At 39.1% G+C, this 25,593-nt stretch overlaps 6 protein-coding genes across 16 annotated transcripts in view; 4 read left to right on the top strand and 2 right to left on the bottom strand.

Moving 5' to 3' along the window:
• LOC107980723 overlaps positions 1-8,676 on the top strand; it is a 55,563-nt gene extending 46,887 nt beyond the window's left edge. For both annotated transcript variants that reach the window (XM_016982826.3, XM_016982827.3), the window contains exons 3-5: positions 6,197-6,315; positions 6,399-6,732; positions 6,806-8,676. In XM_016982826.3, the coding sequence (XP_016838315.1) occupies positions 6,197-6,315; positions 6,399-6,732; positions 6,806-7,105 (753 nt within the window). In that variant the 3' untranslated portion in view covers positions 7,106-8,676. The remainder of the gene's footprint in view (positions 1-6,196; positions 6,316-6,398; positions 6,733-6,805) is intronic.
• Positions 1,944-22,040, bottom strand: LOC100120805 (probable ATP-dependent RNA helicase DHX34). 6 transcript variants are annotated; one of them, XM_031925021.2, is made up of 17 exons: positions 19,813-20,932; positions 19,561-19,727; positions 19,274-19,480; positions 19,067-19,199; positions 18,829-18,977; positions 18,517-18,749; positions 18,251-18,437; positions 17,988-18,182; positions 17,680-17,889; positions 17,241-17,603; positions 16,996-17,171; positions 16,801-16,911; positions 16,603-16,724; positions 16,274-16,532; positions 16,104-16,198; positions 14,840-14,843; positions 1,944-2,066 (listed from the first exon to the last, which is right to left on the bottom strand). In XM_031925021.2, exons 1-17 carry the CDS (start codon positions 20,777-20,779, stop codon positions 2,015-2,017), a joined length of 3,630 nt encoding a protein of 1,209 aa, XP_031780881.1. In that variant the 5' UTR covers positions 20,780-20,932; the 3' UTR covers positions 1,944-2,014. The 6 variants fall into 6 exon arrangements, with proteins under 6 accessions (XP_031780881.1, XP_031780883.1, XP_031780880.1 ...); XM_032597278.1 differs by lacking the exons at positions 1,944-2,066; positions 14,840-14,843 and adding an exon at positions 21,201-21,301 and having other exon boundaries at positions 15,841-16,198; positions 19,813-20,801; positions 20,906-21,075; XM_031925023.2 differs by lacking the exon at positions 14,840-14,843.
• Positions 8,947-12,123, bottom strand: LOC100120875 (BTB/POZ domain-containing protein 1). Of its 2 annotated transcripts, none has more exons than XM_001604418.6 (6): positions 11,424-12,123; positions 10,469-11,155; positions 10,223-10,382; positions 9,993-10,150; positions 9,691-9,925; positions 8,947-9,618 (listed from the first exon to the last, which is right to left on the bottom strand). In XM_001604418.6, exons 1-6 carry the CDS (start codon positions 11,693-11,695, stop codon positions 9,457-9,459), a joined length of 1,674 nt encoding a protein of 557 aa, XP_001604468.1. In that variant the 5' UTR covers positions 11,696-12,123; the 3' UTR covers positions 8,947-9,456. The 2 variants fall into 2 exon arrangements, with proteins under 2 accessions (XP_001604468.1, XP_032453184.1); XM_032597293.1 differs by having other exon boundaries at positions 10,469-11,152; positions 11,424-12,118.
• On the top strand, positions 12,210-15,693 carry LOC100679795 (GPI mannosyltransferase 2). Of its 2 annotated transcripts, none has more exons than XM_016982825.3 (3): positions 12,210-12,512; positions 14,009-14,076; positions 14,149-15,693. In XM_016982825.3, exon 3 carries the CDS (start codon positions 14,167-14,169, stop codon positions 15,661-15,663), a length of 1,497 nt encoding a protein of 498 aa, XP_016838314.1. In that variant the 5' UTR covers positions 12,210-12,512; positions 14,009-14,076; positions 14,149-14,166; the 3' UTR covers positions 15,664-15,693. The 2 variants fall into 2 exon arrangements, with proteins under 2 accessions (XP_016838314.1, XP_008204254.1); XM_008206032.4 differs by having other exon boundaries at positions 12,211-12,512; positions 14,142-15,693.
• Positions 12,548-13,878, top strand: LOC100120848 (pyruvate dehydrogenase E1 component subunit beta, mitochondrial-like). Its single transcript, XM_001604396.6, has one exon. The coding sequence runs from the start codon at positions 12,723-12,725 to the stop codon at positions 13,800-13,802; it is 1,080 nt and encodes a 359-aa protein (XP_001604446.1). The 5' UTR covers positions 12,548-12,722; the 3' UTR covers positions 13,803-13,878.
• Positions 22,041-22,095: 55 nt separating the features above from the next.
• The window catches only part of LOC100120714 (four and a half LIM domains protein 2), a 100,577-nt gene continuing 97,079 nt past the window's right edge, over positions 22,096-25,593 (top strand). The window contains exons 1-2 of one of the 3 annotated variants that reach the window (XM_031925025.2): positions 22,096-22,429; positions 24,442-24,714. In XM_031925025.2, the coding sequence (XP_031780885.1) occupies positions 24,646-24,714 (69 nt within the window). In that variant the 5' untranslated portion in view covers positions 22,096-22,429; positions 24,442-24,645. Of the gene's footprint in view, positions 22,430-23,817; positions 24,226-24,441; positions 24,715-25,593 lie in introns of those variants that run through there. The other 2 variants (XM_032597284.1, XM_032597285.1) reach the window with 2 other exon arrangements.

Below are 25,593 nucleotides of genomic sequence, written 5' to 3'. Positions count from 1 at the left end.
TACACAAACGACCGAGTCGTCTTCGGACTGACGAACAGCAGGAGTAGCCGTCGATATACAGCGTATGTGTTGAGAAGAAGCAAAAGGAGAGAAAGAGTTCTCGCAGCCCATTTGTCGCGCGTCAGTGGGACATTTGTAAGGCTGGCACGCCGCCGCCGGGGAAAAAAGCGCGTGCGACGCGTCTCGCCGTATGGAAAAGTCTCCCGCGCGTATTCGAAAGAAAGAGAGATTAATGACGGTCGAAAGGTAGCTCGAGTGTTAAAAGGAAGTGTTTTTAATCTCGACGCTTCAATTAGTCGGCTGAAGTGAGACATTCGTGAGTTTCGCGCTGTGACATGTTTTGGAAAGATTCAATATGAGGTATAGTCGTGCTGGTCTCGGGGAGTAATTAAGGGGGGGGGGAGGATCCACGTACAGTCGTCTATAACTATAGCTCTGCCCATTAGTGGGGAGAAGAACTCTAGTTTTGATACCCGTATACCTAAGGGGTAGTACTTTCCGAGAATTCCTGTAGATGTATCTGGGAATGAAGTGAATGTAATACCCTGAAAAGATTTCTCGCTTGTGCCAGAGTTTTACGAAAAAAAATTTATCATTTGATTTTTCAAAATATATCAAATTAATTAAATAAGGATACGTACGTTAAATCAGTGTAGTATACCTGTACGGCGTCTAAAACTCGAACAAACATCGATCGGAACTTTAAGCTTTTAAAGGTCCTGTCCGTTATCGTAAGTACTCCGCCCACCGTATCGTAATGCGAAACTGTATTCCATTGCGCTCGCTTACGATGGAACACACTCAGGTTTGATCCTCGTCTATACCTGAGATTCCGTACTTCCGAAGAAAATTCATAGATGTCTCTGCAAAGACGCCTACTTGCTCGAATGTTCACTCTGGCACCTTGGCAATGTTGTCAGTTACGCCAGTGAAGCCAAGATGCAGTTTAACGGTAGTGATGCTATTCAATCGATGCTCGAAGACACTACGTTGTCAATTGAGACTTTAATGAGTCCCTTAACATATCTAAATGTGCCAGCTACCGTCGTCAAGTACGAGGTAAGTGATCGATGATTCGAGAATTTTCATCATCATCATCATTTCTCTAACCCAACCGTCAAAATTTCCAGTACACAGGCACAGTCAAGCATTACTTCAATCAGCTCGACTGCGCGGCGAAAAGTCGCAACGAGCGCGCGATAAAGTTCATCGCCTCGACTATCCAGAATTTCGACGGCACCCAAGAATCTCCGCTGCTGACAGCCATCAAAATCGGAGAGAGTCTCATAATCATTCGGCTGCTGGTTAAGCACGGAGCCTATATCGGCACCAGGGATACGGTTGGTAACACCGTTCTCCACTACGCGGCCAAATATTCGCGCAAGGACCTCTTCGATTTCTTCCTCAAGGAAGGAGCCGATCCCAACGAGATCAACTACGCCGGCCAGACTGCTCTGCACTTAGTTTACAACTCGCCCGACAAGCTCGATTTCATAAGGTTCCTGCTCGAGTGCGGCCTCGACCCCGACATCATGAAGATCCGCTTGCTGAGGTGTGACACGTGCCACACGATCGGTAACACTCTGAACAATTTGAACCACAACTGCAAAAGATGCTGGAACAAGAATCAGGAGAGGGACAAGCTACAGCTGTGCTTCGACTACGGCGCCAATGTAAACACCGTCGACGTGAAAGGCAACACCATTCTATCGCTGACGCGTCAAGATGTCACCGTTTGGATCCAACCGATCATCGAACAGATCGCCAAAAACGAGACGCTCGGAGAAACCGTCAGACGGAGCGATCTCCGGCTTATCAATAAAAACTCGACCTTCTTGAACTATTATAGGAAGTGTCGCGGCGAGCTTGCAGCTATGCGAGTGAGGCTGTTCTTCCAAGACGTCTCGTTGTTCGACATTCTGACGGCTAACTGCTGGCGTATGCTGAATTACGTCAGGCAGAAAGACCTGGTCGAGGCTTTCGAAGAGCAGAATTGCGACGCGAAGTTTCCCATCTACACGAATTCCATGAGGGACAGATTTAGGCGCACTCTGAACAAGCTGGAGCTTATCAAGGAGGGTGTCGCTGTGTTACAAACGGCATTCTCGATTCCTAAAAATAATGATCATCCTATCTTGGATACGGTCGCGTCGTTTTTGAACGAGCGCGATATGTTGAGATTGATCGACAAAAAAGACGACTGAAGTTATTGTAATATTTCTGTACTGCGTATTACGACATTTAGTTTAGTTTTCTGTGTTGTATAACGATATTTTTATAAAATGGATCCGCCTACCTGACTCATATCTTTTAAGTTACTATTTGTATCTTTTTTATTTGTGACGTAGTATGATATTTGCAAAATTTTATTTACCTGTACATTTGACAATCTTATATACCGAATAAAAAATCCCCACGACGAAGTCAATCTGACGAAGTCAAAACTATGCCAAACGTTGATTCTTTCTCGAAGCCGTGAGCGGTAAATCAACGGGACCTGCGCATACCTACATTACAGCGTCTAAATAACTCGAACAATTAATTGCCGTCCAAAAGCGAGTGATGTATGAAACGCCGTTACTTACAAATGTTCTATCGGCTCGCTCGACTCGACAAGATCTCTCTCACGCGGCGGCGGCAGCCTTACCTCTAATTCAATAACTCGTCGCGTCAGCCGCGGCTAAAATGATTTCAAAGCCGCAATTAAAATCCCTTCCGTACCCTGAATCAAGCGCCGTGTAAATCGCGAGCTTCTAATTGCGCGCGATGCCGCATAAATCTCTCCCGTGTATACGTGGCTGCGACTACTCGCTGCTGCGGTGGTGATAAGAATCTGACGTACGGCAGCGTATTAGAGCGGCTTTATACGTGTAGGATTCTTGCTATGGTTTATTATAGAATAGTTGCAGTTCAGAGGGAGGAACATTTTTTGAACTTTGAGAAATTATCGATTGATCCACATAATAAATCAGTGTTTTGAGAATGAGGCATCGTAATTACTTAATCGGTACAAAAACTGGGCTTTCACATTCCGTTATAAAATTTACTTCATTTTTCTGGAATGTGATTCTCGCTCGGCGCTACAAGTAAAAAAGACCATTTGTCAACCTCTTATTATAATGAGAGAAAATTCACTGTACTATATGTATACAGGCATCTCTCTCGAGTTTCCAAAAGTCTTAATTCTCACAGCCTATAGAATCTATATGCTTGTTAAGAACATGCCACGACTAATGTCTACTTGTTCAACACACTGTTAGCTATACTGAAATATTATCGTGTCATTATAATTCCGGTTTATCGACATCATTATCCGACTTGCGAATGCACCCGCGATATTATATATACGTATATACTGACGAATATGCGTAATTAACGATTGATGTATATATGCGCGTATGTATGAAATTACATGGCACGTGTATAGAGAGTGTATTATATGTTCTGTCTCGAGCAAGCCTTTCGTATTTGAAAAATGATACTTCAAAACTAAAATGACCGAGACTTTAACTCGGTTAAAACGTGCGTATAGGCAACTGGGTTACCTGCTCTGATTGCCTGTTATTACCACTTAATTTTGCAGCTGTTTGTGTGTATATAGTTAAGGCCCTAATGGAACGTTACGGCGATATGTGCTTGAGTAAGCGTGGAAAATGTATTTATTGCAAAATTCGCGATTTTTCAATGATTTTATTTTCCAATATATATAATATACGCTTTATTTGCATTTACATCGTTATAATTACGCTGTTATTTTACAAATATTGCAGATACGCGATATATACTATGCGAAAATTGGAGGCGATAAATCATACGATTTAAATTCACTTTGTAAACTCTATACTTATCAAATTCACACGGAAGTCCAATAAATCATTTCGTAGTACGTGTCGGTTAATAATCTTCGCAGCATATGAAGTAGCTTTTCGCATAAATCATTTGGAAAAATAGAGCAAATTATCTGCTAATTATAAATAACGCTTTTTTCTTACGTAAAAATTAAATCGACACAATGCGTGAAGCCACGTTTACATCAGAAAAGCCCCTCCCCATAACCCTGTAAACGAATACACTCCTTATTTCCGATTACTACTAGTCGCTCTTACACACTATAGCGCAGCGTGTAATCAGACTCGAAACACCAGTATACAGTTGCAACGAACACCTATACCCCTAGAAGTAGAAGAGACCTTATCGGACGTCTTTAGGAATGTCTCCTCCTCGTCGCTACACGTATAAACTCGATTTATTTCCAGCCGCGTATTTATTCAAGGGCGAGAGAGAAAGAGCTCGCAGATAACATTATGCAGCCTACCCCCGTTATCGGGAACTTGTTTGTGAGCGTCTCGCTCGAGTTTACACATACCCGAAGGGACTAAGAGAGAGAATTTTGGAAATGAGATATTCAGAGCAAATATTGGAAGAATGCGCGGCTTGGTTTGTGAAATATTTATGAGAAATTATTGGCGCGGCTGAAATGTTCGGTTCTATAGCAGACTTCCGTTGTATGAATAATGACGATGAAGTTTGAAAAGTTTCACCTTGTATACAGAAGCGTATACGGTTTTCGAGAAAAATGTTTAAGCAGCGTGTTTTCAATGAGGCTGCGGTTGTGAAAAGAAGGGAAAAAGAAATGTGTGTACAAAGAGTTTGACAACTTCTTTATTCGTCTCATTCCCTTGACTCGTCTCTCCCGGAGATATTCAATGTCACATATTCTCGAGTCCGATAAGGGCGCCTACTTCTAAAACACACACAGCTCCACTTCCTCCACATACACTGTATTTCGAATCGACACCCAATTAGCACGTCTCGTAAAATCCCATCCTTGCAGTGTAACATCGTTTGTTAACTCGCATACACACACAATCCCTCCAACTCTTCTCTTTGCTTATCGCGTTGTATATACCTTACAAACATACGCGCAACGCTAACCATATCGCACACACATAATGACTTATCTCATTCGCATTTACACACACATATATCTCCACTCGCTCACGTACAGCCCATAAATCCCGCGCTAAAACCAGTCTAATATGGATTTCCATAGGCGCCTGCATTATTCAAAAAGCGTGTGCGCGCATTGGAAAAACGTCCTTCGACGGGCTTAAACTGCACCAAGAGAGAGAGAGAGAGAGAGAGAGAAAGAGTCTTTTGAACTCGAGTTATAATGCACTTGTCATCGTTTAATCAGGTTAAGCGGTTGCGTGAGGTGTACCTACGTTGTACGTGTTGTGGAGCAGTCCTTGATGCGTTTGTTTATACAGAATAATCACCCGCGCGCGCGTTTGCATGATTTTTCAACTCGGCTTTGCGAGCGCGTTGAGAGAGAGAGAGAGATGCGGCTTCGCGATTGATTTACGTTCTAGTTGCTTTATACGCCTTGCCACAGGAGAGGAATTTGTGCGCATTGAGTAATCCAGTAGTTCTCTCCACTGTCATCCTTCACGCAATTGTGCAAGATAATCTGGATTTAGTTCAAGCTTTTCCAACTTTCAAAACCGATGCGCGCGTGTATAGTAGAAAATCGTCTCGGGGAAAAGTTTCTAATTAAAACCATCGCTTCCAACGCGTTACGTGAATTATCCATCGAAATAGACGTTATACGCTGCGACGAGCTCATTTTCGCATTACCCAAAGCCTTCGTGACTCGGCCAGACGAATTACCGGTTGTCATCGTCGCGTATAAATCTCGGAGGAACGCGTGCCTAGAATCAAGCACACGCGCGCGCTTTTTGAATTTCGCGCGCGCGAGTTAAGTCAATTAAATCGAAACTACGCGAGGGGTTACCGCGGAAGTGCGAAGAAAGATGAGAGAGGGAGAGTGAGAGTCATCCCGGTGGCGCCTGCGGGCTTCATTTGCATGGAGATTACGGAGCGAATTTTATTTTCCTTTCTCTGCAGCAGCTCTCGCTCTTTTATATTATAGATAATGCACGGGAGGCTCGGAGCCAAATCGCTTGGGAGAGAGGGGCTGAAAAAGTTTGGGATGTAACTTGGTCATAGTATTTTTATACGATTTTTAAAAATAATTCAAAATAACTTGCCGTTGCATTACGCAGACGTAAACGTTAAAAATTCACGGCTGGTTACGCGACGGCTTGCCTGATCGAAAGTTCGAAGGGAAATTGTTTAGGAGTAATAAATAACCTATACGCTCGTCGATATACTCATCTCTTCCTCATTGTTGCAGGTGGTTTGGCTGACCGCAGTCCTTTGCATGCGGCTCGTTGCCGCCAGCAGTAACCAGACATTGAACTTTTCCTCGCGCAAGCCCAGAGATCACCACTTAGGAGAGCAGTTTTCTCGCTGGTGAGCAGATAAATTCGAATTTTCACCAACTCGATCGTTTAAAAAACAAATATTAATAATAAAAAAAATGCTCTTCGAACCAGGTCGATGCCGCTGGAGGAGTCGACGACGAGGCGAATGACTTACCCGGAGATGCAGTCGTTGATCAGGCAGGAGGGCGGGGAGGAGGGACTGCCTGTGGACTGCTGTCCGACGATAGAGGAGATGGTCGAGCCGCAGGGCGGCCGCAACCGTGAGGACATGTTCGTCGAGCTCTATCGGGACGGCGAGAACGCGCAGCGCTTCTTCGAGTACTCCTGCAGGCCGGACGTCCTCGACAAGCCCTGCAGGTTCATCGACCGCAAGCTCCAGGCGCAGTCGCGCTGCGTCCAGAAGTTCTCCTACACCTACGCCATCGTCAAGAATCCTACTTCCAAGGTACATCCTCTTGAACATTTCTTTTTACCCCTAACGATGAAATTCGCGATAATAATTGAAAACAAAAATGCAGGAAGAGGGCGAGCAGCCAGCGCACGTGCGGCACCACCGCCGGCAGGAGCAGCACCACTTCCCGGCGTTCCCCGGCAGCAGCAGCGCTGGCACCTCCTCCTGGACCCTCGACTACATCAAGGTCCGCAGCGGCTGCAGCTGCGAGGTGACGCCCAAGCCGAGGAAGAAGAAACTCGCGGCTATGAAGGTCAAGAGGACGAGGACTAGTCGGGCGCGCTCGCGTCTACACCTCAATCCCAACAGCAGCATCTTCTCCAGTAGCAGCGTCGCCGATCAGTCGAACTCCAGCGCGGAGGTGTGACACACAGAAGCGGACGCAAGAGTTCATGCAGGACACCCCCCCTCACATCTCCTCACCGCGGACACTCACCACCGAGACGCCAAGCAGCTATTACCACAGTCTTATTATTATACTATGATACTATAACTAGCTACTATATACTTGTACTACTACTACTACTGCTACTACTACTACTACTACTACTATTACTACTACTACTTCTACTACTACTTATACTACTATACAACAACGCAGTTATTTATATAATTCATGCGCGCGGGTCACGAACTCTATAATCTTTCTATCCCCTTTTATCCAAACTCCTTTTCGCATTCTCTGGACTTTTATTATTATTATTATAACTATAATTATTATTATTACGCTATTGTAAACCTTTTTTTGTACTTTTTTTTATATATAGAACTGTATACGTACGACGGACGGATACCTGTTTTCTGCTGCGCGAGTGCATTTTCTAGTGAACTTGTTTTATTATATTATATTATTATATATTATTATTATATATTATTATTATTATTATTATTATTATTATTAATTTTAGTGTATCGTGTATCTGTTGTCTTATATGTAGGACGTATCTCTCTCTCTTTTTCTATTATGATTCGTATGCGGCCAGTGTTTGCTACCATTTGTGCGTAAATGAAAATCAAAATGCGTTTATTTATAATGATTTTTTTACTCTGTACGATTTAATTGTTAAGGAAACGAAAGAGCTTATGTTATCGAGTTTTTCCACTTGGTGCGCTTTTTTGGTGTCTGGAGGAGCAGTCGTCGCTTTGCACATGCATTTTTGCGGATCTTTCTTGTACGATCTCGTTGTACGCCTATATTGACAAGATCCGCGGTTTTGTTGAAATAACAGTTACGCGATTGCGCAAAGTTCAAAATTTTGAGAAAAAAAAACGATAATCCAGTGAAAATTTAACGTACTTTCGAAAGATTATAAATCTCGAGTACTCGTCAAAATTAACGAATCAATTATTTTGTGCAAGTTCATCATTCAATAGTGTAATGCTTGTTCTACATATTTTCTGTATTAATATATTTAGAGCTCTTAATTTTTATGTATAAAGACAACTCACTCTGTATAGCCGTTAATGTACTAATTTTGTAAATCTCAAATACTAGTCTTATACTTTTAAATACAGAAAATATTCACTATAAGGACCTACATAGTAACTTTTGCAATAGTTGGATCAACTAAAGCCTTTCTCCATGCACCAAAAAAATCTTAACTTTAGCTTCTGACGATCAAGTATTCATAAGACGCGAAACTTTTTTATTTTTGCTAAATCCACGGATTAAGTAAAGACAAATATAGAATGCATGTACCGTAACACGTATTTAATGTAGCGAGTATAAAATATACATATAGAACTCTACTGAATCATGAGAAGAACAAACAAATACTATAAATCGATTCGATGTATAATCCTTTAAACTATCTCTTGTATTTTACTCTTTCCTGTATTTCTTGTATTTATATTGCTAGGACTTGTGCGAAACGCGCGAGGACTGTATTTTCCATTCTTGCTTTGCTATCTCGACGAGTAAAATATACATGATATATATTCTGTCCATTAGTTATATTTTGTAAACCTTTAAACCTATGAATCTAAAAAAATTAAGTTTACTTGAGCTCTTTTCTGCATACTAAAGATAGTTCAATTTTTCCCATTTTTTAAAATTAACTTTACCTCTTTTTGAAAATATTGTGTCTAAGCTTTTTGTAAATACAAAGTCATTAATCGAACTGTTTATTATTGGTCGTGACTTCGGTGCATTTTAATTAGGTTCTCCAAAGCAATTATAAATCATGCAAAGTAATATAAAATATTAAATAAGAACAATTCAGTAATGTATTATTTCTAAAATTCTTGTTAGTTAGATTTATTGATTTCTTTACTATGTTTATATTAATAACATTGTAAAAATTTGAAGCCAAATACAAATTGGAACTGGGCAATCAAAGCGTTGGTTGCTTTTACAACTAAAAAGATTATTTCCAGTGCAACAACAAATTGACATAATATAGCATTTTGAATGACAATGCTCGGTATCCTATTTTTCATTTAAATATTTTTGTGTACTGATAACGAATGGAACATAATTAATATGATACAATTTTCTCAAAATGAACTATACCCGTTCATGACAGGATCACTGTTTCCAATTTGGCATCAAATATCTTTACAGTGAATATGTATAGTAATATTTGGAATATCACATGATTGTATACATTTTGACAGTTAAAACTTAATGTACAATTTGTGGTATAGATCAACTATTCGATTGTTCGACAAGCCACAAAATACTCAAAAGGAATGCACCTTAAACATACAGTCATAATTTTATGTATAGAAAATGAGTTCAGGAATTTGTCCACCTTCAATTGACGTTCCGTTATTATCACCAGCTACGTAATTAAATAAAAATTTCACTTGACCGTGTTTCGATCCCAAATCCACAGTCACTCTTTTCAGTCCTTTCGTTCCATAATGTGAGTCTGGGCCCTGAAAAAAAGAAGATTAGTGAGTATAATGATTCCGAACTAATAAAAAATGTCTTAGAAACATTCTACATACATCAAACGTTGCTGAAGCCGTGTAATTAGTGTTTTGTAGAATTTCTACTGGCTCTTTGAATATTAAGCGATAAGTATAATTAGATCCATCACTACTAAAACTCGTTGAATTCTTAGCAATAACTTTTCCTGAAGCGGTGTGAATCAATTCGATAACGACGTCGTATTCCGCTGGACCAAACACGCTGCCATAAACTCCATACCCGACCAAAAATATTCTTCTATCGACGTTGAACCTGAATAGTCGTCAGTTATTTAATCATGTGAAGTAATAATTCTTAATTTTTATTAACAAAGGAGTACCTTATTCGATCGCTGTTACCATTGTAACCCCATCTATTTTCAGTTTGTTGAAAACGACAAACTGTCTGTTCCTTGCCCATCATAAGACACCGCGGCATGGCCTCAAATCCGACTCGCGGTTTAGGATTAAGAGTAAAGTATAAGAATATTGAGACGATCTAGAAATTATTTAAAATTTGTTAGAGTTAAATCATACTGATGTATGAATTGTGAATTGATGCATTATTTACCTCTCTATCAGTTAATAATCCAGATTGCGCTGGACCAGTCGCAAATTCTTCCATAGACATCAATGGAAAACGTACCAGAGAAATAGCTTTTCCCAAGACAGATCTCTGATTATCTGGTGTTACAGGTAACTGTTGTCTAACGCATTCGGCTTCCGACCATCTAGAATTTCATTTAAAACGTTTAATTAATATTACAAAAAGTCGAATTGGTACATTAATTGATAAAATGTTGATTGGTACTTTTACCTGACTACTGCTTGAAATATCTTCAATTCTCTAACGCGAAGAGTGTCGCGCTCCAAAACGGTTATCAAAGTTTCAATGTCAATGTCAGTGAAGCCATCTGCGCTTAATGCATCAGTGGTAAATTTATCAATTGTATCAAGACATACAGCGGCAAGTTGAGGCTCATCGAACAGTCGAGCTTGTGCAAGAAGCAAAAAGGCATTGTCTGTTGTCAAATTGCTTCTTAAATAATCGACGCAATGCTTCTCTAATGAAGACACCGCGTATTTCTTTGCTGTATATAAAGTCGTCATAACAGTATCAGGATTAATTAATATTTCATCAGTATATAGAAACAGAAGCACAGCCAAAAATGTTTCTGGTTCTACATCAGGTACTTCAATTTCGTTGGACAATGTGGCCAGAGTTCCATTAAACATGGCATCGAATACGGCACTACCAGAAGAAAGGACTAGTTTGTGAGCTGGAATAACACGTTGCTGAGTGCCTCTTCCCACTCTGAATTTAACATCCGACAGTATCTCGTTGTTGAAGAGGAATGTGAATCTTTCACGCATGGTTGCTTTACTTCCTTGCCAATTGTACGTAGAAGATATAGGAAAATTAGACTGTCCATTCTCTAGTGGAATGCTGGTACGTGCCCTTGCTTCCGGTCTTGTATTATTTGTTGAATTACTTGGTGGTCTACTGCAAACAAAAATAAATATGAAAATCGTTGCAAAACGTTTCTTAAATTTTCAGCTTGAAATTAGCAACTATTTTTAACTTAACCAGGAGTTGTAATGTCTTTTTTATATTCACGACTACGAGGCACTAAAAGATAAATAACAGAAGAAACAGTGTCCTACATAGACTTACTATATTACGCTATCTAAATATAGCATTGCCCATAAAAGTTTTCAATTCACGAACGAGTATCAAAATAAAACTAGAATTCAAAATGAAGCAGACTTACTTATCACAGTTAGAGGTAGATGGTTGCTCTCCACTTCGGGCACTGGTAGATGGTTGTTCCTCGTCGCAGGAAAATGTAAGGGCTCGCCTGGCTCGATTCAGCATGATGGTACCTACTGGCTGCATGTTCTGCGGCGAATCGTTGAAGACCTCAGCATTCTCAGCTTCAGCTCCACCACCAGCTGCCTCTTCGGCTTCCTCGTGGTTAAGCCTGAGATTGTAGAGCCTTATCGAGGCGTTAGAAACACCCTCTGATGGACCTTCAGATGACATTTTCAAGCACAAGATTCGAAGTATCAGCCGCCACGGATTCTTCGCATTCAATCCAGCCAGGAAACGCAAATCAAAAATACTTCTTGCCTTGCATCTCAAGTCGTCCCTCAAAACGGCATCGTTATACTAAGTAAATACGCCTTCGTAGTCCCGCATAGATTATTCAGGTTAACGATTCGACCCCTCGAGCGACTGTCATTCAAGACATCCAACGGTAACAATGCATTATACACGTTCATTCACCGCTGAATAACTATATTCATTCGTTCTGGTCTCACGTTTTCACGTAAAATTCAACTAGTTTATATCTAATGACGGACAAACGCAATCTCGTGAATTCGATGCAATCGTTATCGCTTTCGGAGCACTACTGTTTTTCTCCAAAAAAATGCTACATCGAAGGCGGACGAACAGCTGTATACTGGTTGTATGTGCCTATATATCTATATATACGGGATGTCCTCGATAGGTAAAGAAGAGACAAATGCCTATATACAGATATAGTGCGCTACATATATATACTGCAGCTGCACTCTGCAGTTGCGTATGTACGGCTATTGCGTGTTTCGCAATGGGGCAGCGATTTGTTATTATCTCGGTCACCGGCTTTTTGAATACTGCATAATGCGAGACGATGGTTCTAATGGAACCTAGTCGATTTTATTGATTGTTTGATGAACATAAGTATAGCTATTTTCTAGTCTTGCGCTGTATGACAGACAACAGTAATTGTAAGGATTATAGTAGTTTTTGTGGTTAGTATATAGATGACGACAACGAAACGTTTTTACATCATTGATCAAACAACAGATAATAGGTGGGTAAATATACTTACAATTTCATCATTAAATCGATTTTTTTTCTTGTTTTAATGAGCAAATCGGTAAATAAATGTGAGACATCAAATAATTTGAAATCCGAAAGCAAAATGTTCTATTTTTATTCATTTGTTTTTATGAATTTGTATTTTTATTCCAAAATATTGACATATTTTGGTCTGAGACCTATAAAATAATTCATTAGCAAAATGTTGCATCTGTGCGGAAAATTGTCAAACTCTCAGTTGCTCTTCCAACGATTACACTATGGCAAGAGTTTCTTTAGACCAGCAACAACAATGTCAGTGCGAGATGCTTTACATTCGGCATTGGATGAAGAACTAGCCAGAGATGAGAAAGTATTCATCATGGGAGAAGAAGTAGCGCAATTTGATGGTGTCTACAAAGTAACCAAAGGTTTATGGAAAAAGTATGGAGACAAGAGGCTAATTGACACTCCCATCACAGAAGCAGGATTCTGCGGAATAGCCATTGGAGCAGCTCTAGCTGGATTACGGCCCATCTGTGAATTCATGACTTACAATTTCTCGATGCAAGCTATTGATCGAGTGGTGAATGGAGCAGCTAAGAATCTGTACATGTCTGCAGGCAGATATCCAGTTCCGATAGTTTTTCGTGGACCTAACGGCAATGCAAAGGGTCTTGGGGCTCAACATTCTCAGTGCTTTGCAGCTTGGTATATGCATGTACCAGGCTTAAAAGTTATGTCGCCCTCTACCAGTGAAGATTACAGAGGAGCCCTCAAGGCAGCTGTAAGAGATCCAGATCCAGTTGTAATTTTGGAGAGTGAGCTACTGTACAACATGGAATTCCCTGTGTCCGATGAAGCAATGGATAAAGATTTTACAATACCTATTGGAAAAGCTAAGGTAGAAAAGCCTGGGAAGCACATAACTTTGATATGCCATGGACAAGCTACTCCATACACTTTGAAAGGAGCTGAGATACTTGCGGGTGAAGGAATCGAGGCTGAAGTCATCAATCTGAGGTCTTTGAGACCCTTGGATTGGGAAACTATTTTTAAATCTGTAGAAAAGACTCACAGATTGATGACTGTTGAGTTTGGATGGCCGAGATGTGGAGTAGGTTCCGAAATTGTAGCCACAATAATGGAAAATCCAGTATTCTTTCAACTTGATGCTCCAGCTGTGAGGTGTACTGGAGTTGATGTTCCTATGCCTTATTCAGAGAAAATAGAGTATGAATGCACACCAAAGGATCATCATATTGCCGAATTTGCCAAGAAAGTCTGTGGATCCAAGATTTAATTTTTGCTCAGCAAGCAGAAAATTGTCATGTATTTAGTCTGCGAATAATAAATTATTCTATAATTATCAAAAGAAATCCATACGAGTTAAATTTGATGCATTTGAAAAAAAATATATATATTTAGGAATTTGAATTATTTGCTGTCAATTGCCTCATAATACCCACTTCTGTCATTATTTTTTGTAAATCTTTTTGAATGTTACAGATCTTACCTCAATCAAATGAAAGTACAATGTATCATAGTAGAGAAGAGAGACTTGACAGAAATTAAAGGTGAATAATTTTTTTATTTGTTGTAAATTTTTTTATTAATTATATATGAAAAAAAATTTCAAAAGTTTTTAGATAATTTTTACTAAAAAAATGTATCAAGCAAGGGACAAAGTTTTCTGGTTTGCAATACTTTCTCGCATTACTGTGCTAGTATTGCAGATGGTATTCAATGCCATATGTCCAGACCATAATGCTGATGCGTTTCGAATGCCTATAGACCCAACTGAGAAGCACTCATATCTTGATGATATTGTAACATTCATATTTGGAGGACTGACAAGATGGGATGCACAATACTATATACATATTGCAAGATATGGATACACGTACGAAAATACGCTTGCCTTTTTTCCGTTATTTCCAATGTTAATGAGATTCGTTGCCATGGTATTCCAAGTAGAACCACCAATACTTAATTACACCAGTACTATTGTGATATCTGGCTTTGTAATTAACTTTGTTTGCTTTGTAAAAGCAGCATTGATTCTCTACGATCTCAGTGAACTAGTCTTTAAGAATACCAAAGTAGCTTATAGAGCAGCCATATTATTTTGTATAAATCCAGCTAGTATATTTTTCACTGCTCTTTATTCAGAGTCAATGTTTGCATACTTGACATTTTACAGTATACTGGAAAGTCTCAACAATAATCCATGTGTTTTCTTTCCATTGGGCCTTTCTAGTCTAGTAAGATCCAATGGACTAATCAATATTGGTTTTCCAGTTTACGTTTGGATAAAAAGTATGTTAGTAACTAGCATACCAAACTTTATGTTAGAGTTTATACACTATCATGGTAATAAGAGTTCTTTATTTTTCGACTTAAGGCACATATTCATTTCTATAGCTCATGTATTTTTCATGTTTACTTTTTCTGTGCTGCCCTTTTTATACCTTCAAATGTACAATTATGTCAGATTTTGTAAATTAGAAACTAATGACACGATGCTTCCATACCATGTGCAGCAATATGCGGTAGACAATAATTTACTAATATTGGGAAAGACAGAATTTCCATGGTGCAATTCAAAAATACCCATAGCGTATTCCTATATACAAGACAAGTATTGGAATGTTGGCTTTTTAAGGTACTATCAATTGAAACAAATTCCGAATTTCGTACTAGCTTTTCCAGTTTTATACTTAATGTTAAAATGTAGCATAGAATTTTTTAAAGAGCACAAATCAAAGTTTGGTACTTCAGAATTTTTTACTGGCATAGCTAAGAAGCAAAAGTCTGATAACGAAAAGTATCCATTAGAAATGTTTGTTTTTGTTGTGCACGGATTATTTTTGACGATTTTTTGTATTTTCTTTGTGCATATTCAAGTAAGTACGCGCCTATTGTGCTCAGCTAGTCCCTTACTGTATTGGTTCTGTGCCTTGGTAACTATGCCAAAAAGTAAACTGTCAAAAGCAATTAAAGAAATAGAGTACGATTCTCAGGAGAACATATTTTCTAAATGGAAGGTATTCTTCCTTACTCAGCAGGAGTATTCTCCTGTAGAAAAAATTTTATTTGGATACTTTAGTGCATATGTGATTGCTGGTTGCTTTATGTATTCAAATTTTTTACCATGGACTTGAGTACGAAAATAAATAATTTTTGTTGTATAATTTGAGTTTTTTTAAATCATATTCACCTCTAATACCCAGTAATTTTATTGCATAATTAACTTATGAAAGACTCTATTTGGCAGAATAGTGATGGTTATGATACAGAATAAAAAAAATATGCGTCATTAATTTATGGAAAATTAATATATTTCAACAAATATATTTACAATATATTACAGTATACAAATAATTTGTCGGTACGACATTTTTCCATCTAGTGCAAATTCAGGTTTCGTGTTGTTTTCTATGTTTCAAAACTTCAGTTGGCAGCAGATACATTGTTTTCTGGCAGTCTGGACACTCATATGCTATAGCATTCTTCTTCTTCGACACAGGTAGAGCAGAACTTTTATTTTTTTCAGAGGCATTATCCCTTTTACAAACACTCATATGCTGCAGTTTTTCGATACTCGGAAGAGCACCTCTAAAATTACAAGTGTGACATTCCCAATCTATTTCGAGCATCTCACATGATATTCTGTCGCTCCATTCGCTTTCTACAAGGCTATAATTGAAACGTATTTTAACATTAGGCTCACCGCATTTATTCATAAAATGTAGAAGAACTGAAATATCTTACCAATTGAAAGTTATTTGCTTGGTAACACGGACGCCGCCTTTTCGTTCATGAGGCTGACATTCGTAGTCGCTCGAAAAAGGATTCGGTATTAAAATGGTAGAGTTCTCTTCTCTACCAACATACATCCTTTTCAAATCGGCTGCCAACAGTCGTTTTACTGTATATGGTACCGATGTGTGCATAAAGTCTACAAGTCCTTTGCTCAATTCGTGCTCCAATTCTTCGATATTTTCCAGTTTATTTTCTAAAGACGACGAATCTAAAATATAATGTGTTTCTTCAATACTTTACTGTAACTTCTTGTAGAAAAATCGTATGTAAATTCTTACCTTGCAGTTGAATATTCAACAAGTGGTCCCATTTTTGGCGCAATTTTGCTGCTTGTAATAATAGAAGTGCACCACTGTCAGGAGTAGGGAAATCTAAGGCAATCCATGAGTCGCACGCAAGGCTATATTTTGAAATAATTCGATTCATTAATTTTTTTCTTAAAGAAAATCGTAATAAAAAGTTTTTTGAGTACGCACGTTGTAAATGTTGAGTTGGTATCAATCTCTTGGGCAAATAGAAGTAATGTTTGTGCTGCAGGTATCCTTAGCGTGTTTACTAAGTATGGCTTTGTAGTTTCTAACAACGATCTGAATATTCAAAATAAATGATGGATGATTACATTTCAATGAATAAATACTAGTTTCTATTAATTTCGATTAAACATTACTCACAAATATGTTAATAGCTGATGCTTAGGGCTGACAGGAGTTTTTGATTTAAATCCTGGAATAGAAACAATGTCGGGTTCTTCCAATTGTAATACTTGTGGGTGAGTTCCAAAAAAGCTCATGGGATGCAGTGCAACAAATGGCTTGACTTTGGTATGAAATAGTTGCTCACTCACAGTCTGTAAAAATAATTTTGTAATTATTGCTGGATTCTCAATATAAATATCTCTTTTACAAAAATTATTTACCTTGCAATAATTGAATTCATCTGCAGATGCAAATTGAGGGTAAAGCCCACTGCATAAAATCAGCTTGAGCATAGTCAAGTCTTTATAGCTACAAGCTGTTGAAGCTGTGACTAGATTACTGACTTGAGAGAAATCATTTCTCATTCTAAATTCAACATCTTTGATATCGATTTCCTCATCCTCTTTGTCATCTTCTATTCTTATGTTGTCATCGTCGATTTTCAATTTCTTTCGTTTATTGGTATCATTTTGTTTGTACGATCTTTTCAACGACCTGAGTAATTTTAGTTCTCCATGTCTTATTATGCGCTCAGAACTTGACATTTCAGAGTTGACATCTGATGTGTGCAGCAACTTGCAATCCTAAAAATCATCAAATATTAAAATAAATCATTGCGATTTTGAGAAAATCTAATCACGTAGTGCCAAAAAATATTACTTCAAGTAAATCTTTAAATTGAGTACGTAGTTTGGTCATCTCGTAAAATCTTTGTTCTTCCAGGCCTCTTCTCTTACACCACTTTTTACTGGTACTACTTCCAGAACGCACTTCCGCGCTATTTGCGTGCTTTATTTCCAGCCATTCTTTGTAAGCATTTAATAGAGTTATGGGATCTCCATGATCAGATTCCAAGTTTTTCCTCGATGTCTGTAAACACAATAATCGTAAAAATAAAATTTGTAAACGTTCTACTTTACAAGTCAATCATAAAAAGTATGGTATGCTATAATGACATGATTACATACTTCACAATCGAGATCTCTATATGCTCTATTTGTAAAGGGGCTCTGAACACTTAGAGCAGCAGCCAGAGATAAAACAGGTTCAACTTGATGAAATAGTGAGCCCATAATCAGCATTTTTCCGATCGTTATATCAACAGGAAGTCTCGCAAGGGTTTTTCCAATGTTTGTCAATTTTTCGTTTTCCGTTAAGGCACCCTAGATTTTAAAAATAGTTTGTGTAAAATAAAAATTCCTTATCTAATATATGATTTTGTATAACTTACGTGTTCTTTTAAAGACAAAATCGAATTTTCTATACTCTCTGCGGGTGGAGGTTCTATGAAGGGGAATTTGCGTGGATCTGGTAAACCCATGGCAATCATTTGAAGCAAAGAAGAATCCAGAGGAACTCTTTGTAATTCTGGTGTTGAATATTTTTCAAATGCTGAATAATCATCTCCCGAGTAAAGCCTGATTCCAAAAATATTTTAAATTTACTATAATTATGAACCTAATTACTGTGAAAGAAGGGACAAATTTTGAAAAATACCTATAGCAGACACCTGGCCCTGTTCTTCCAGCTCTTCCTTTTCGTTGCTCTGCGCTAGCTTTACTAATCCAAAACTCTTTTAGTTTTTGCATTTTACAGATTGGATCAAAACTCATTTCTTTGACTTTTCCACTGTCAGCCACAAATCTTATTCCATCTATAGTGATCGATGTTTCAGCGATATTTGTAGATACAATGCATTTTCTGACCCCTTCTGGGGCATAACCAAATACCTACAAAAACACATGATAGTCGTAAAATAAAAAATATGTATAAATTGTAGAACCGTTATGTTGATTTTCGAATTGTCACCTTGTCTTGATCGGCAATCGACAGTGTACTGTGCAAAGGTAAAACTATCCAGTTGTTTTCTTTTTGGCTATATTCCTTGGCAGCCTCTACTACTGCTGTAATTTCACTAATTCCACTTAAAAAGATAAGTAGATCTCCTCTTTCATTTTCTGAAACATTGTAAAAAAGTATTATCTTTACTATGCCTACATATGAATTACATATAATATTTTTAGAAACAAATGGTATTTTTTCTTACTGGGATATTTTTTGTCAATTATTTGCATTATTTGAATGTATGGACTAGGATTAAATCTTTCAGATTTGGAATATTTGTCTTCTATAAGTACGGGTTTGTAAATCAACTGAATGGGATACAGCCTTCCAGGAACCTGAATAAGAAACAACAAATTATATAAAAACATAGCATTTTTTAAGAGACTCGATTTTACTCTACAATACTTACTTGAATTACTCTGACATCTTCATTGGCAAAATAATTACTAAATAGCTCAATATTGATTGTTGCAGACATAAGAACTAATTTTAGATCTCTTCTTTGGTGTATAAGACATTTCATAATACCAAGTAAAAAGTCTCCATGTAAGTGACGTTCGTGAACTTCGTCTAGAACAACAACGTCATATTGCGAAAGTTCAGCTTCTCCAGATACCTAATTTTAAAAGAAATTAGATTTCGTGGTTAATAAAAATTCATTATAAATAATTTTAATAATTATTTTTGCATGCATACTTGTCTCAGAAGAAGTCCTTCTGTTATAAAAGTGATTTTGGTATCTTTATTTCTCTGTTTCTCAAACCTAATTTGGTAACCAACTTCATTTTGATTTTCCGTTAATGTTTCATAGGCCACTCGCTTTGCCAATGATATACACGCTATTCTTCGAGGTTGAGTGCAAGCTGGAAAAATAACAAATAAAGCTGGGTTAAAAAACTTCTCTTGTGATTTATGAATTAAATGCCTGATCATAAATTGAACACCTACCTATTTGACCAAATCCAGCTGTGTAGAGATATTGAGGCACTTGCGTTGATTTTCCACAACCTGTATCTCCAGCAATAATAACAACTCTTTCAGTTTTAACGGCTTCTATTATTTCATCTCTGTATTGAGCAACAGGCAAATTTGCTTGTTCTGTTCTTAATTTCTTCAACTTTTGGAATTTTTCTTTTTGCTTAAAATCAACATAAATTGTGACTATATCTTTGAACTTTTTGAGTCTTGCATCTGTTAATTCCCTGCTTTCTTCAACTCTTAGCAATAATTCTTTAGTACGATAATTGATTGAAAAATTTAACCGATGAAATTTGTCATAATCTTCTGGAATCCCAAGTTGATTTATATTACTTGAAGCATTTTTTTTCTGTTTTGGGTTCTTTTTCTCCATCAACTCGTACTTTTTAACAAAGATCCAAAATTCTTCCAAATCTCGAACCAAATTAAGACTTAAAAGAACTCTATTCAGGCCATATTTATACTTCAAAAAACTGAAGTCAGAATCTTCTTCGTCTTCAGAACTTTGTGCATTTTTCCTCTTTTCATGTTTTCTAGAATGTGAATATCTATGTTCTCTTGACGGTCCAGCTTCTCGATCATCATATTTTTGTCTTTCATTATTTCTACTAGAATGATGGTCTTTGTCTTTATGTTTTCTTACATCATCGTGGCTATGTCTACGATTCTTCGCAATATTGTCTACGGTATCATCATCAAAATAGTTTTTAGGTTTCTCTAAGTCCAAACTTTTTCTCTTTGAATGTTCCTTATCACTGTCTGATGAATCTTCCCCAGAACTATATTTATGCTTTCTTTGCTTGGGTTTCTTCTGAAATTCATCATTAGATTCAGATGATGTGCTTTCAGAATCAGATTCAAGCTTTTTGTTTCTTTTTTTAGAGCGGCGATGATCGTCATTGTTACGTCGAGATTTGTTGCTCTTGCGTTTCTTCATATTTCACAACACTTACTTTTTGCTAGAAAAATTTTTCGTTTAAAGATTTATAATTAAACCAATTCTAACATTTCTAACCTCAAATAGTGAAAACATACTATATGTAAACATGTACACATCCCATACCTATACATGATGCAGTACACGCACTTGACAGTGTTGACACTGTGCCGTCGCCGGCGTAAAACGTAAATGGAATGACAAAAATGTAATGGCGCTAGTATCGCGTAGAAACGTTCAAACTCTTCAGTATCTCTAAAGTGTACAGCTTTGTGTGATGTAATTCAGTAAAAACCCTTAAAATATAACTGTCAAGTAATTGTTTATTATTTTTAACAACAATAAACTTATTTTAGGCTCTCCGGAGCATAGAAAGTGACTTGCGAATGACTAGATTAAAATTGAAAAATTTGCCTTTTACCTCTTATCGTAAAACTTGAATAACAATTTTAGATCTCTTCTATATAAAAATTTCGGTCACCACCAGCTCCTCCCGCGCACATTCCTCGGCGCAGGTGTTTTCCTGGAGTATAGTAAGTTACAGCATCCTGCACGATGTATAACTATATATATATATATATATATAGGTACATAGGATCCCGCCACGTGCTACACGCGGTTGATGGTGACGGTCATTGACGATTCCTCGCGATTTTCGGCAGGTCCTTGGCGATTCACCTGTTTGCGCCTTCAAGGTGGTCAGCAGTTTATTATCCATGCTAGATTGTGAATTGGTTTTTTCGTAATACTTATTCACACCGGTGAATATTGTTCACATTTTTTTCTCGAGTCTGACGACATCAATATTTGATTGCGCTATTAATGCGCAGCTTCTTTTGATGGATTTTAATATAAGAGGCTGTCGTCTCATAATCACATCTTTCCGCCGACTCCTCATCGATCAGTAGTAACAGACGGCATGATCAGACGACGCATCAAAAATTCCCAAACAACCTTCATCCTATAAACAACAACCGATCTCCTCTAAAAACAAAACACATTGCACAGGTGGACGACAACTGACCGGTCTCCCTCATATACACACATGTGACCGCGTCATCGACCGTCCACCACACACCACCATCAGCTGCTGCACCTTCACCTCCTCTCTCTCTCTCTCTCTCTCTCTCTCTTTCTCGTGAAAAGCTCCTCTCCGCAGCGCCATCCATCCTTCTTCCTTTTTTTTGTTTGTATTTTTTCGCCGTATAGGTATACTCAGCGCTGTACTGTACACACTAGTATATACCTACCACCAGCGCCAGTGCCGCTGCCGCTGGAAAAGTCAGCGCGGCTCGCGAGCGCATGGCATGGCAGTCGAGCGCTCGCACGCCACAAGGAGAGACAGACAGTATACGTACGGTGAGCGCGCGCCTGCGCCGGCTTCTCGCCTTTTTTGGGACAGACGCACGCGCGACTTGTATATATTACCTGTGTGTGTGTGTGTGTGTGTGTGTGTGTTGCTGTGTGTCTACTTAAGTATATATCATACCTGTGTATCACTTACCTCGAACGTATATCGCTGGCCGAGTTTGACGTGACGCGCGCGCGCGCGTGTGTGTGTGTGTGAGCGTGTTGGACGGATCGAGATTTTTACGCTACTCTCTGTTGTGATGATTTTTGGTAACGTCAGTGATGTGTCTTGTGTTCATGGTGCGTCTCTCGAATATCGTTATATCCAGTGCGATATCGGATGCACTCGCAGCGTCAGGAAATTAATACGAACCTGCGTGTAATATGTGCTCGCTCGGCTATTAAATCACGTGTGACGAATGTACAGTTTTTTCAGCCCGCGACGACTGCATCCCGCCGGCGCGCTATGCTGGCTCAGCGAAAACGTAAACCTCTCTCGTTTCGAAAGTGTTTTCGAGGCGAATCCGGTTTTCGGTGTGTGTTGAGTATATAGAAGCAGTCGATCGCCGCCGCCGCGCAAAAAACAGAGCCGCGCGGATAAAGCGCAAAAATTAATATCACGTGTGCAGTGTGCTGATGCATTTGGAGCGTCGACTGGCAGGGCGGCACTCTCTCTCTCTCTCTCTCTCTCTCTCTCTCTCTCTCTCTCTCTCTCTCTCGTCTTTCCGCGGATCGTAAATCGCCCACATTTAAGTACTATCCGAATTCCTTATCGCTAGGGTGTATACGTATATTTAACCGCGGCTGTATGCGCTCGTAAACGTCAGAAGGCTTTGCTGCTGTACTTACGGTGTGAAGCTTTGTTTTTCTTCGGTTCGGCTGATTGTTTGGTGTAATTGAACGTTTCGTTTGATTTTAATCGTCTATGCGCGTGCTGACATAGATTTTTTGATAAATAAGTAATACGCAATGCTAATGGCTCATTCGAAGCTATCGTAGATCGGTATTGCGGAGCACGTGTGCCAGGCGTATACGTATTATTAAAATTGATGGCAAAGATTCGTACTTTACGATAAAATAAGTCCGTAAAACGCGAGCCGAGCGTCGAAGTGTTGTAATTAGCCGTCAGGCTAAGTCTCAATCCTTGTCCCGTTAATAAAGTGAAAATTACACGGCTCTCTCTCTCTCTCTCTCTCTCTCTCTCTCGGTCAATAAAAATAAAAGGGAAATAAAATCACGAGGTCGCGGGCAATTTAGGAAGTTCGTGTATATATTATAATACCTGTCTTAATCTGTGTGATTCGTGATCTTCTAGCTATAGTGTTAATGTCGAAACTATACTGACGAAATTCACCGGCAAAATTTACGAAGCTACTCTTCGCCTTGGCTAATAAATATTTATTCTTCTAAAATGCAATCGGCCCATAAAAAATCAGCTCCTTAATCTTTACTTATACACTTTTTCAAAATCACACTATCTCGACTCCGAAAATCCCGCGTCACTACTAAATATAGCGTATAGTCACTCGAGCGCGGCAAAGAAGAAGAAGAAAAAATAATAAAACAGGATCGACTCCTGTGCAGCACACTGCACCACGTGCGTTTTTCGAGGCAACGCGCAGACGCGACTCGCGCTTGAAAACGCGCACAGTTCAGCAGTGGCGCGTTCTGGCTCTGCCTATACTCGAAATCGAGGCGCGATCGAAGTAACGTGATTTCGGACGCGCGAATATACGCTCGCTTTGCCTTTGCGTTGGATTTTACCCGCGCGTGTGTGTGTGCTTTGTTTTCGCGTTTTGTTACATGAATTATGCGTAGTGAGCTTTTGTAAATTTGATAATTTAAATTTTAGAGAGCGGGATACAGATTGAAAATTGAAATTTTAGAAGGCGGAAAATTTGTAATTCTCGAGCAAACGAGAAGCATGCAAATCGGAGGCTGTTGAGTTATGTGACGTTTCCGAGTCAGTGTACCGGGACACTTGAAGAAGTAGCTGCTGAAATTCATAAAAACACTTGTTATGCGCTGCGCGCAGACGTTTCGCTCATAATCTCCGCTTAACTTATTCAAACATTCAACGAGAGAGCTATAGTATAGTAAGAAATGTTCCAAAATGAATAAAATATTTTCGCGAGAGATACCGTGTACTTCAATTATTTAATCGATTGAAAAGAATTTTAAAACTTATTTTCTCGGCTCCGCAAAAACTAAACTCCTTCCGAGAAGCCTCGAATGCACACTCGCTGCGCAGAAAAAAAGCAACAAAACGCATTCCGAAAGAAAGCACACACATTACCCGCTCGTTCCAGCAGTAGACATTAGAAGCCAGTGAAACTTCGTCGAAAAAAAAAAAAACGACCAGCCGCGCTCAGAGAATTCAAGGAAATGTCAGAGCAGCCGCCTCGCGTTCCTAATCCGCATCAGCAGTCTCTCGCGAAATTCTAACCGAGGATCTCTCGAGCAAAGTGTCGTCGTCGTCGTCACCAGTAGAACTAGTGCATGAGGCTCGAGTCAGGATGAACGGCATCGGCATCAGCCGCGTAGCTGCAGCGCCCGTCAAGTCCAACAGCAGCAACAGCAACGAAGTAAGTAAGCCATAGCAGAGCCGCCTTTCATTCTTTTCCCGCCGTTGCGCGTATATTTGTAATGCGTGTCCTTCTCCGGCCGCCCACGTTTCTCTCTACCTTCTGCGTGTGCGTGTGTATATAATAGCTGGCACATAATTTGTCGTTGCGCCTGGCGTTGCTTAATATGGCGAGTATAGCAGCGACGCGGTGCAGCGACCGGAGATTTTTTTCAAGTGTGCTATGGGTGAGATCGTTATGGGGTGATCGGGTGTTTAGAAAAGGTATATAGAGGATCGAAAATCGGAGTCGTATTTTGGAAACGCGCGCGCGCGCAAAGTTCCGCCTCGTGTGTATGACGCTTTATGAAGACCTTGGGAGATCTTTTTCGGTGATCTGATTCGGGTCGATCGGAGTCGTTCTTCTGTTTTTTTTTCCTTGATCTTGATACCGTGGGTTTGTTTAGAAAGGTTAGTGTAGCGACGCGCTTGTGTATTAATTCTTTAAGGAATTCGGCGTATACACGAGTTCTGGACCTCGTCGCATCGAGTCTCCTCGTGGTCGACTCCGTGGAATTCGTAATTCATTGGCCAATGCCATCTCAGCCTCGCGTATAATCGACTATAGTGCAACTTTTTGCCTATCTTAATCGGCGTGCTTGACCTAAATTTTAAATTACGTTTGTCGCCTTATCGAAAGTTACAAGTGCAGTAAAAATATCCCTCGATAAATCAAGCCTCGTGTATGTGCGTGAATACCGAGAGAGAGAGAGAGAGAGAGAGAGAGAGAGAGAGAGAGAGAGAGAGAGAGAGAGAGAGAAGGAGAGCTGTGCGAAAAAACTGTGTCGAAGATTTTATTAATATCGCGTTTAATAAACTGCGACACTTTTTCTGGCGATCT

This window comes from Nasonia vitripennis, chromosome 2 (assembly GCF_009193385.2).
Source record: "Nasonia vitripennis strain AsymCx chromosome 2, Nvit_psr_1.1, whole genome shotgun sequence".
NCBI classification, from domain to species: Eukaryota; Metazoa; Arthropoda; class Insecta; order Hymenoptera; family Pteromalidae; genus Nasonia; species Nasonia vitripennis.
This window is presented reverse-complemented; position numbering and strand designations above follow the sequence as displayed.

Coding starts and splice junctions, on each gene's coding strand:
- LOC100120875 (XM_001604418.6), bottom strand. CDS start 11,695: ATGTCATCTGAAGGTCCATCAGAGGGTGTTTCTAACGCCTCGATAAGG. Junction 10,151..10,222: donor GATTATTAACTGATAGAGAG/GTAAATAATGCA, acceptor AATAATTTCTAG/ATCGTCTCAATATTCTTATA. Junction 9,926..9,992: donor GGTAACAGCGATCGAATAAG/GTACTCCTTTGT, acceptor ACGACTATTCAG/GTTCAACGTCGATAGAAGAA.
- LOC100679795 (XM_016982825.3), top strand. CDS start 14,167: ATGTATCAAGCAAGGGACAAAGTTTTCTGGTTTGCAATACTTTCTCGC.
- LOC100120848 (XM_001604396.6), top strand. CDS start 12,723: ATGTTGCATCTGTGCGGAAAATTGTCAAACTCTCAGTTGCTCTTCCAA.
- LOC100120805 (XM_008206031.4), bottom strand. CDS start 20,779: ATGAAGAAACGCAAGAGCAACAAATCTCGACGTAACAATGACGATCAT. Junction 19,200..19,273: donor AAGATGTCAGAGTAATTCAA/GTAAGTATTGTA, acceptor TTTCTTATTCAG/GTTCCTGGAAGGCTGTATCC. Junction 17,172..17,240: donor ATGAATTCAATTATTGCAAG/GTAAATAATTTT, acceptor TTATTTTTACAG/ACTGTGAGTGAGCAACTATT.